The sequence below is a fragment of the Euprymna scolopes genome, chromosome 8 (genome assembly GCF_053919585.1).
Source record: "Euprymna scolopes isolate OS-2025 chromosome 8, ASM5391958v1, whole genome shotgun sequence".
Lineage (NCBI taxonomy): Eukaryota > Metazoa > Mollusca > Cephalopoda > Sepiida > Sepiolidae > Euprymna > Euprymna scolopes.
Genome location: NC_136489.1, coordinates 67,653,321 through 67,665,959, shown reverse-complemented (window position 1 = coordinate 67,665,959; position 12,639 = coordinate 67,653,321). Strand labels below are relative to the sequence as shown.

At 35.0% G+C, this 12,639-nt stretch overlaps 1 protein-coding gene across 1 annotated transcript in view; it reads right to left on the bottom strand.

The window, feature by feature from the left end:
• Positions 1 to 12,639, bottom strand: part of LOC145283595 (uncharacterized) — a 3,312,299-nt gene that overhangs the window by 75,899 nt on the left and 3,223,761 nt on the right. The window contains exons 28-29 of the mRNA XM_080132527.1: positions 10,450 to 10,566; positions 3,042 to 3,194 (exon numbers count right to left, since the gene is read on the bottom strand). Coding sequence (XP_079988653.1) covers positions 3,042 to 3,194; positions 10,450 to 10,566 — 270 coding nt within the window. The remainder of the gene's footprint in view (positions 1 to 3,041; positions 3,195 to 10,449; positions 10,567 to 12,639) is intronic.

Sequence of the window (12,639 nt, the reverse complement as noted above, 5' to 3'; positions counted from 1 at the left end):
AATAATAATAATAATAATAACAACGCATTATTTTCTATCAGATTTGATATAAACACCTTTGATATGCTGATTTCTGATAAGGGGGGGGCCAATCAATCATACTTTTTTTTACAAGGAAGTCACCACTTATCAAGGCCCGAAGATCCCTCGAGGATAAGGGTTAATGAATGTAAGGTGGTAGTATAGTAATCGTTAATGATATAGATTGGAGAGAATTTAATTATTTAAGAGGACGGCTTAACAAAAGCTTGTTTACATTGGGCTTGAAGACCATCATATTGTAGTCGGTTCGAAGCAAAAAAATCAATGGTAAGCAGCTGTTGTGATAACAAAGTAATTTGCAATGGTTATCGAAAGAGGTGGAGAGCACTGGGAATCTAAGGGGACGCTGTTGCTCAGTCTTCAGGGAACGTCACAAGTTATTGCCAGTGAGTTATGTTGGTGATGACCTGTGTGGGAACTCCTAGTGAGTAAATAATAATAAACACGTGAAGTCTTCAAAGATATGGGAGAGATCTGCACTAAATTTAGCATGAAGTGTCCGTGGTATACCGAGTGTGTCTTTAGAAAGTCAAAATCAAAATACTACTAATAGTAATAATAATGAGAAAAATTATGAATATCTATGGGCTTAAAAACTATTGGACATAATTGCACTAAATATTTTGAATGTTGAATATTCATTTTTTCACATATTTTCCTTTATTGTAATGCGTTTTTGTTTGTTTTGAAATGTAGTGTGGTCCAACTCCTTTCAGCTATTAGGGAGTTCAAGAATGCAGCGATTTAATGAACCCTTTCCAGTACGGGTACTTTAGGTAGTCTATTGCATAATTAATAAGCAATGAAGAGATACAATGCAAGTTTGTGTGGTAACGTTACCCATGCTTACACGCAGGACCCACACGTTGTTATGCAGTCTACGTTGCAAGGAACATAGGGCGAGTAATAACTCGACTCACTTTTTCTTTTGTAACAACATTTATTTTCAGATACTTTCACGAATAAAACGTGATCGTACTTCTCCTCACTGACCGCTGTCCTCTCGAACGTTCTAACGTGATCGTCCTTTTTTTTTATAGTCTTTGTCTTTTTCCGTACGGTTACGTCATTTCGCATTTAGTATGCATTTGCACACGCGCGTCCGTGCTCTGTTACAGTATTGTCATCAACTAATAACGAACATGCTAAGAAACCGGATATTCACAATAACGGCATGCTATGAATTGCCAGCATCAGATTCGGGTTTTTGCCAAAAGAAAAAAAAAAGTAAATAAATAATAAAAAGAGGCATTTAAAGGTCAGCATTTTTTCATATGATTTGTTGTAATACAAACGTATTTCTTGGAATTTCATTTCAGTGATCATCTACGTTTTTATAAACATGCTCCTCTTCTTACGACAATTACCATTTTTTTTCTTTTTTTTTTCTTTGGAAATATTTTATTACTTCTTCCAGGCTTAATCCCTAATTAAAGGAAAGAAAATAATTTCACGGTAACTAGTTACTTCTATTTTCGTTCACTAAATCTTAACCAAAAGTGGCATCCAGTTTGAAATTAAAAAAGAAAAGAAAACAAGTGAAGTATGCATGATACCACGTGAGTGCACAATGAACGAGGCATAACGTTGACTAAGTTCAGCCCCCCCCCCCTATTTAGCCACAAAGTCCCTGGGGGACATCAAATCCTGGTGAAAATGAACAAACGGTGCAGTTTTAGGCCTTAACATATGTAAATCTGACTTGTGCACCATGCAAAAAAAGGACGCCCATCATTTGTCCCCCCATCCATTTAGCCTCAAAAGTCCCCAAGGCTTTAACTTATTTAAATTTAAGTTCAGCACCATGCAAAACTGCTAAATAGACGTACACAGAAAATTTTGGACAACTATGGTAAAATAGTCCCAAAAATGGAGTGTTTTTATTAGCCCTAAAAGAGCCCCTGGAGCACACCCAAGAGTTATCGCGAAGTATAGACAAACAAAATTATATAGAAATCAGTTAGTTACATCTTTTCAGAAAGTTTTATAAAAATCCAAGGCATCAATTTTTTTTAGAAGCACAAAAGTGTCAATTTTAATCAATTTATCCCGAAAGGCAACCCTTTCTTTCTCGGAAAATTCGTTTTGTTACTTTTTACTCATATCATGTTTAATGTTTGTACAAAATTTAAAAAAAATCCAAGACGTAGTTATTGAGAAAAGTGCGGACAGACGGACGAATGGACAAGGGTGAATTAACAGGCCCACCCTCCTTTTGTCGGGGGACAAAATAAAATGGAAAGACTATAATAGTAGCATCAACTACATATTGTACGAACGTATTAAAATATTTATTTGCTTCCCCACCAAAGCAAATTAGGCACAAGGCCGTTTTTAATGTGGGGTAAAAACCAGCTCCCCTAAAAGTAGGCAAAAAGGGGGCACTCTGGTTACCAAAAATAATAATTGTCCCAGTATAGAGGGTTTCCCCTTCATTGACTGGTATAAATTATCTTAAGTGCAGCATCTACAGAACAGATACTACACTTCGATCCCGGCCCGAAGGCCAAGAACAGCAGAAAAAAAGGCAAGCCTCTTTTTAAACCTCCAGATCTCTAACAAAAATCTAAGTTAATTAAAAATTCTTCAGAGTCAGATAACGTGTCTAAAAAAGTAAATTGGGAACAACGTACAAGTGTAAGAAAAAAACATTTAAAGCAAGTACATATGTTAGAATATAGATTTATAGAAATTTAGACCAAAATTTTGCGAAACGAAAAAGTTGTGGGTTAGGAAGAACCATACATGACACTGACCTTAGTGAAAAGCGATGTTGAAGTAAAGGTGTTGGTCGATATAACTTTATCATGGCATAAATTAGATATTAGTAATAGTATTATCCATCAGACTAGAATGCTATGGTATAGGGGGTTTCATAGGTTGTGTAAAGTTTTTAATATAACATTACGTCACTTTCAAAAGGTTTGTTTTAAATAAAATGTTATGTTAAAAATGCGTGCAATAAATATATAAAATATGAAAAGTCGGAATGCAATTACCCTTCGCATGGTTGCCTGCGTGTCGAATTCCTTGATTTTTTTGTTTTTTATCAAAATCTTATATTTTAGTTGATTTGGTGATGGTAGTTGAGGATCATCGTTATAGTCACTGTCAAAAAGGAAGTGTGTGACTAACTTATCACCGAATGTACTCTGTAAAGGAAGAGAAAGAAAGATTTAAAACAAAACGAACAGTATGCATTACTTTTTTTTACATAGGCATCACCACTTATCAAGGCCAACAGGATAAAGGTTAAAGAGTGTACAGTTGACAGTTGGACAATATAGTAATCGATAGTAATGGAAATTCGATAAATTTGTTAATTTAAGTGGAACGGCTCACCAAAAACTTTTTACGTTAGACTTGAAGACAACCATATTGTAGACAGCTGGAAAGCAGGAAAACGGAAGACAATTCTATAGGCGTGCACTTCTAATAAAGAAGCTTTGTTCATGGAATCTACGTTTAGGTTTAGGCACAGATAAAGAGTGGGGGGAATTATTGATAGTGTTTTCTGCTAGACGAGTGTTTCTTGTAAAAGTTTGGTGAGGGGGGACTATAGATTGGAGCTCATTCGAGCACTTGCCATGAAAATAACGATAAAGCAGAGACAAACTCACAACATCTCTTCTGTGGGAAGAGAAAAAGACATCTACGAGGCTACGAAGTCTATTTTGAACTCTATCAAGGCAGGATAAGTCCTTTCTAGCAGCTCCTGTCGAGATGTGGCAACAGTACTCCATCCTTAGACGTACCTGGCTCTTATATAGATAGAGAATTGCATCAGCAGTGAAATGTCTACTGGATCGATAGAAGGATCCCACCATTTTTCCAGCGGCCTTGGTAACGGATTTAATGTATGTGTTCCATTTAAGATCAAAATATGAGTCCCCCACAAGACGAGAGCCATTCATTTCAATTGATGCCAGATTGGGATCAGAGCGTTGATGATGTAAAGATAAAAACTTGGTTTTAGATGCATTAAAAGTAACAAGCCACCTCTTTTCCCATTGTGCCACGTGCTCAAAATCAGAGGAGAGAGAATCAGAGAGAACCTGGTCGTTTACGGTCTTAGATATGCTACCAAAGATGGTAGTGTCATCAGCATAAATGTCTACCAATGAATTCTTGATAAAACACAAATCTAATATATAAAATTATCTTTCTCATATGTAAATAGCTTTGTATGTGATAAATCCGTATTTGATTCTGTCTAGCCTTTTTTCGTTGAACGTTGGTTCATGTTATTAGAAACAATAAATGTTAAGTAGATTTACTTTTTTTGCGATTACAACTTATTCTGCTCGGAAAATTTTTATTTGACAGAAAATGTATATTCAAGATATAAGCAAATTATTTCATACAACATTTGAATAATCTAAAAGAAACACCAAACATTTTTGGCATCAATCTTTGAACGTGTTTTAAACAATTAAATCTTGGCATATTTTAATGCTTTTTTTATTTTTTTTATTTATGTCATATGATATGCTTAATTAAAATAACTTTCTTTTACAGATATTTTAAGATATCAAAAGCTTTTCCTATAAAAATGGCAAACCTTACGGACTTCCAAATAGGCCAAATTGCTGAAGCTCGTATGGCAGGTGCTAGTGTAACAGCCAGAAAATGAGTTGCCTGAAACGTGGCGAAACAACGATTGGTACGTGGCGGGGCGGTGCCTGTCGGATTTTTATCTGTTGGTTAAATGTTCTACAAATGCGCATGCGTGAAGGTTCACATGACACATTAATTATTTTAAAAATAGGTCAGTTTAAAAACACTTTTTAAAGAACGTGTCCAGCTGGCTTAATGGTTAGCGTACTTGACTCACTGTCTTTATGTTTTGGTTTCGATCTCAGTCTGAGTATTTTTTTTTGCTTATAAAATGTGAAGTGTAGAAAAAAAACATAATACTCGCATGCAGATGTCTCAGTTTCTGTATGAAGTAAAATATAATGTTTATGCATATTTTACGACGGGGCAGCGCGGGGCGGCCTGTTAGTATCCTATAAAGAAATATTTTTCATATTTGTCTTTCTTTGCCATACGCGCAAACCAGTTCACGCAGACGTGATTGTTGAATGGCGATTATATTGTCATGAATAACGGACCAGACAATCGAGCAGTGAAGTGTTTAACAAAACAAAAGGTAAAATCACGAGAATGAGTTAATCCATGCCATCTAGACTTTTCTTGCAATCGTTCGTAATAATAAGATTGTTGATTGACGGACTGTTAAATTTGACGGAGAAAACAAACACTAAAATACTGCGTTATAAAAACACAGTAAATCTGTTTCTTTAATCGCTGTAAGTCTACTGATAAGAACTATAAGCATTTCGTATATCATCAACGATTTCGTCATCGGATGTTTTAGAGTTAAGCTTAAGTAAAACACGTGCAGTGATTGAGTGATTGAGAGAGAGAGAGAGAGAGAGAGAGAGAGAGAGAGAGAGAGAGAGAGAGAAAGAGAGAGAGCAAACATCATAGACTTCTTTAGGCAGTTTCGAGAATCACACTGATGTCGTACCCTTAGATACGTCTTCCGGTGTTTTTTTTTTCTTTTACACTATCGCTTTTTATTTCACCGGCAGGGCAAAATTATGTCTATTATGCCTGTTGTGGTTCCGTAAGGGCCCGGAAGAAAGGCACAACTCGGTAATTAATCGAAACAAAATATATTGAACACACAAGCAAATACAAGAAATAACGAATGGTGATATACGTCAGTCACACTGCCAGGCGTGCACGAGTGCATACATCATGTGGTAAACGTCGAGAGATATTCTCTCGGTTTTTATAGTAAGTGGAAGAGTTCATCATTATCCGTAGAGTGGACACACTACAATTATGTCGGAATGTCAAATGTTTTATAGAGAATCACAAATTTCTCTAAGGTTGGACACTATGAACCACGATAGACACGGGTGCGCGCTGTCTATAAAATAAAGCAAAGACATGAAGAAAAAGAAAAAAAAAAAAAGAAAAATACTCGTAAAGATATCTGATGTGCAAATTGCTTATTCAATTTTATCAAACAGAAAATGTTTTTATAAAGGGCAAATGGCTGTCTGGAATCTAAGAATTACAATAACACCTTTAATTTACATACTTTTATGCCTTTTTTTGAGGCGATATTTTTGAAAGTAAAGAAATTCATAATTTTAAAGAGATTGTCATCCTCTTTCTAATAAAGTACGTGTTCACGTCCGTTTTACATGTTAGAGTGTGTTGGACGGCTTTAAAAATGTACAGTACAAACCCACCAAACTCTTGTCTGGTCTTTAATTAACCTTTTTTAAAACTCATTTTTATCGCTTCTTTCCATGTTTTCCTTGGGCTTCCACTGTGAATCAAACCCATTACATTGTGTGTACTACATCCACTGAACCAAGAACTCTCATTCGTTCTTTCAACGTAGCCATACAAATGAAATCTTCTGTTTTGTATACATCCTCCTATAATGTCCAAATTTAACCTACTTATATATAAAAAGCCATTTTCTGTGTGTGAGAGAGTTCATTCTCTATGGACTACAAATCAGCTGGGCCGATTTTTATAAAATTTCACACAAATATACTTTATGTGTCTGGGAGTGATCTGAGAGAGTTTTTTTTTATCGAAATGCCTTTGATAAGTATCGAAAATCGTTAATCGATAATCGAAAAGTCTGATTAAAGTTAACACCTTATAAAACCTAACATTACAAGAGCATTTGATAAGTTTTATCACCGCACAAGCAGAGAGACCCAGCGTATAAAATTAGTTGCTTTTTCTTTCAATAATATCAAGCCATTATATGAAAATATTTTTTAAAATAAAATCACAAATAGCTTCTTTGATAAGCTAGGGGCGAATTTGAAATGAATGTTTCAGTTTAGGACATAATTGAACTATAATACTTGACCTTTACAGTTTAAACTTTAATTCAAGCCATTATATACAAAAAATAATTTTATAAAATCAGCAGTAAGTTCTCTACAGTGCAATGTAGAATACAATGTATCATGGACTAAGTCAGTGCAGGACGACATGTGAAGTTTCTCCCGATGCCCTGCAGTAGGTCCTCAACAATGGCAATCAGTCGATTTCACCGATTCCGATGATAATAAATGTATGGTAAAAAACATTTGTTGATCCTCATTTAATACTGGGCAACGTCGGGTCTTCCTGCTAATCTTCTATAAAACCATCAGAATTAAGCTTATATTATAATCTCATATTAAACTGATCGTGTCATTATCATATAATATTTTCACGCAATCTATGTTTTTAACAGTCACTGGTCGTTTCACTTCCATACCTCATCACACTGCGTTCACATTCTTGGTAGACTCTTCCTTTGGTCGACAGTAACATTCTGTAGGTTAGCAACGGCAGAAACTCTTTGAATTTACTTTATCCACTCTTAACTACGTTATTGTCCTTCGGGCCAAGATCAAAGTGTAGTATCTTGTTCTTCAGATGCTACACTTCAATTTCTTGTTATCTGTCAGGCGAAGAGAAATCCTTCATGACTGAGGCAATTTTTATTTTTGTTCCTCTTCTCCATATTAAAAAAAAAAGACCCTAGTGTTTAACTTTGTCCCGTGGGGAAGCATTGTAAATAGGAATTATTATAATGACTCTAGCACCTGCACAATCCTGTGCTCTAATGGTATCACCAAGGTAACAAAATTTCTCGACTGCTTCAACATCCAAATATACTTTCCCCACATCTGAGTTCTCATTCATCTTTATTATCATACACTTCTTGCATACAAACCCGTTATTTGAAGCTTTACAATACTACAACCACTGGTCGTCAATGTAGTCTTGGTAACACCCATTACCAGACCTTTACATTCAATATCATTCTTCCAAGTACTTAATGTAACATGTTTTACAGAAAAATACTAAACCATACATTATTTTTTTGGATAACTCATAGGACACTCCTTGTTACAATGCTTCTAAGACAACAACGAAAACTAAGAACTAAGTACAGAACCACTGTATCATACTTATCATACTACTTTAACAGTAAACCCGTCACTAAACGCACTGTTAATTCTAACACAATTTTTGTGCATTCCTGTAAATTGATTGGGCGACCTTCATCAATCACTTATTTTTCTCCAGTTTACGCAAAACCCACCAGATTCATAAAATGCAAAAATACAAGTGTTTATTATTAAGACATTTCTTTTACATTTGTCTCAAGATAAATACAGCACAAATTATAAATTACCCATACATAAAACAAACCTGTATTTGAGCCATGCTTATATGATTTCTTTATCTGCAGCTCAATTATTCGCTCAAACACTTCCAAAACCCGTTTCATCAACTTTAAGCCTATGTACTTACCTCTTTACCATTGTAATACTTTACAATTGTACTAAGTTCCCAGTCGTTTCGGATAACTTATTTTATGATCTGATTTGTCAAGTTCCTGATCATTTCAATGTTGTTTTACCTGCAGCCTTCCAAATTCTTCCTAAGTTGTCCTTAATTTCTAGCCAGTCTCAACCATTATTACTAATCCTCATATTGTTTCATTGTCCTCCTCGAGTGGCCTATGAATCTTAATAAGTGCTGATGCATTCGTACATAAAAACTCATCGCTTTTCCCGCAAGCTCCCAACATTTTAAACTCCGTAGGCTTCTGATAAAATGCCTTAAAAATTGATATGAATTTTGTACAGTATGTAGTGTCCAATAGCAGCAAAAAAAAAAAAAAATAAAATAAAATGATGACTATTTATATGTTTCGATCTCGTGAAGTAACGATATTTCTCATCATTTCATATGCAAATGAGATATTTGAATAAAAGCCTGTTTTTTTAGACACTGAACCGAATTTGGAATAGTGAGCCTTGACAACAGTGTGCATAATTTGAAGCAATGAACTTTGATAACAGTGCGTTTAATTTGGAGCCGGAACTTTGACAGGAATGTGTCGAATTTAACTCCAAGTGCAGAATAGTTAACAATTAATTATTTAATTTCTTTGGAATTCGTTTTCTTATGCGATGCGAGAGTTTTATAGGTCAGGTGCCTTATCTAACGCATATACAGTGGGGTTATGAAGTGCTTTTATCTAAACATAATCTCATGTACACTTTAATTTCAACAAAAACGCACATATAGGTATTAAGGATGATTTTCTTTATCTGAGATAAAAGACCCACGTCAAATCAATTGCCAAAATCACTGGAAAAATGGCAGGATCATTCTACTGCCCCAGGAAGTATTTAATTCCCGATGCAATCATCTACCTGTATACGAGCCAAATGATCCTAAGATAGAGTTTTATTGCCACATCTGAGGAGGAACTGTGAAGAGTACTCTTTCCTACATTGACAGGATACAAAATCATCTTTGAAATTTAGTGGGCGAGGACATTTTTCGTCTCCCTAATTCCACGTTCCCACAGAAGAGAATTGCGAGTCTACCTCTGCTCTCTCGTTACTTTTATCGTAGTTGCTCGACTGAGTTTCAATATATGATCCGCGTAAAACTTTGGCAACAAATACTTCTATAGCTACAGCAACTGTCGACAATTTCCTCTTTTTAACAAAAGGATTTATTACTCTTACTCTTCTGTCTCGACACAACTTAAAAAGTCTCTCGCTACCACATGTACATTTAATCTGACTCGCGTTTCTCTTCCTTCCGACAACCAGCTTATTCTCGACTTCACTTTAAATGTCCGTTTCTTTCGGCGCAAATTTTTTTCTTCGACCACGTGGTGTCTTTTTTTTTTCTTTTTATTCAGTCGCAAGCTGGAGCACATTTGCCAATTTGCATACGCGTTCAAACTCTGCTTCTGCTGCTAATACAGTCGCCTGCCATACATCCTTCGGCTGCTGCTAATATTTACATACGCGCTCATATGCGCTCTGTTATATATCTGCACCTAAAACCAAACTAAAATGTTATCAGCGGAGGTTCTTTCCTAAAACTGCCCGTCTGTGGAACAAAATACCGTGTGATTGCTTCCTAGTTTACTATAACATAGTCGTTTTCATTAAGTTCTGGTTGAGCGGTCTCCTTATATAATTAAACCCTACTCAAGTTCGTTATTACTGATCATCACGGTGTTGTCATTGACCCTAATCCTCGAGTGACCTCTGGACTTTGATAAACGATGACTCCCAAATAAAAATAAAATCGTATGACATAAACTTAATATCAAGTCAAGGATCTTAAGCACTGGCCTAGTTTCGCAATGATTATATCTTATTAAGAGAGGATCTTGGAGTAGGACAACCGGTTTAGTAATATACTAAAGCTGTGCTAATTGATGGAACATGTTGCATTCTAGATTTCAACTAATAAGATGCATATGTACGTGGATAGTAAATCAACCAGAAAAAAAAAGGCAAAATGACGATGAAGATATGAAAGAAAAGTACTCACAATGAATATCTGGGCCATTTTCTGCTGTTGAGGAATGGAACAATGATTTTCTATGGACAAGATGATCGGGAATGGCGAGTTGACAAATGCTGTTTTGTTAATGGCCTCTACAACCGCCTGAAAAAGAAAAGACAAATAAACACACCAGACATGAGAAACAACATCAAAATGAAACAAACAAAAAACATTTACTCTTAAATAAAATAATAGAATAATATTTCTAATTGTGTGTGGAGATATAACACAATTTCGGTAACTCAACGTTTGTTTTTGACGTTAAGCATTATTTTAAAACAATTTTGTTTGTACAAAAATATTGATTTATGTCATTTTATTAAGTCAAAAACAATTCACAAATATTAACCTATGCCGGATATTCCTGTAATTATATTGAAATGCCAATATGACCGTGAGTTTTCACCAAAGTGGCGGATAAGTCTAGTTATTCCCGGTTTAACAACACACACACACACACACACACACACACACACACAGACACACACACACACACACACAGACACACACACACATACAGACACACACAGACACACACACACACAGACACACACACACAGACACACACACAGACACACACAGACACACACACAGAGTTGGGATTTAGCTTTGAAATGCCATGGACTAAATAGATTTCCCTTTTTATTTCTCTTTCACTTATTGTGATCGTCCTTAATCTTATTGACATGATATTGTAATAATGTTCTAATGTAACTTTAATCATTATCTCCTTTTACACACACACACACACACACACACACACACACACACACACACACGTATCACTTCGATAAGAAATCCGGAAATTACGCTAGTAAACGAAGGAAGAAGGAAATTACTTTCTCTCTCTCTACTTCTACTTTATATATATATATATATATATATATATATATATATATATATATATATATATATATATATAGTAAATACTTATATTTACAGTAATGTATGTTTAGTCTTCCTTAAGATTCTTTACTGTACATGAAAGTAGGAAATTATTCTCAATTTATTCATTTCTTTCCTTTTATATGTGAACGTAACAGGAAACATACCAAGCAATCGTATATCTTTTTTGGCCAATGAAAACATGTCATTCAGTTGTGGTGTGTTTAGCCAATGGATAGAAATTTGTTTAAACACACACGCGCGCATACACACGCGTACCTAATGATGCTGGCCTTAACAGAGATGATAGGGGGAAATAACAAAATACCAAGGACTTATGTACGACATGAAAAGAAACTGGAATCTTTAAAAGATCTCCATCATTCCAGTCATTATAGGAGCAACCGGCTAATGAAAAAGCATTTCAAAAACTATCTAGCGAATAAAGTGCAAGAGAAATACAAACAATTGCACTTAAAGGGACGGTTAGAATCTTTAAAAAAACTCTATCGATTGGAGTAACTAAACTAATGAGAGAATGTTTGACATCCAGTAGACTACTCCATCCCCAGCAGAAACAAAGTGAGAAGATAATTAAAACAAACAGAGAAACAACTTGCCAATAGAAAGCTATGATTTTTAGCGCTGTGACAACAGCATATTCTTTTAATTATTTTGACTCTTGAGTATATATCTGTTAATATCTTATATGTTTTTATATAGACGGATGTGATCCTTTGTTGATTAAGCGTGTCTGTGTCGGAAATATACTCGAGAGTCAAAAGACCGAAAAGAATATGCTGTTGTCACAGCCTTAATGATTTTACATATAAAGTAAAAAAAAAAAGATGAGTCAAATCTTATGACATTTTCTCAAACTTTCGTAATTTATTTGCTACTGTGCTAGATTAGGAATCTATATGAGATACGAAACGAACGAGCATGATGAGCGATCCCTTTTCTTTCTTTGTTCGTTCGGTTGGCTCTTCTTTCTTCTTTCCGTGTCACTTCTTTTACCGTCGGATTATTACATCAAGATGCGATTCGGATGAATGCTAAAACGCAAATAGTTCTGATTGTTCACCTTCTTTCTTTCTCCGATCCGTTTCGATACACTCTCTTCATCACTTTCTAAAGTTAGCAACATTTAACATGAAGGTATTAAATCAAAGATTTTTCAACCAATAGAAACACTTCCAAACCTAAAAAAGTAACACCTATACGTAAATTTATTAATCCAGTGTGAAATTCTACAAGCTTATAAAACAGTGAGTTTATGAACACAGATGT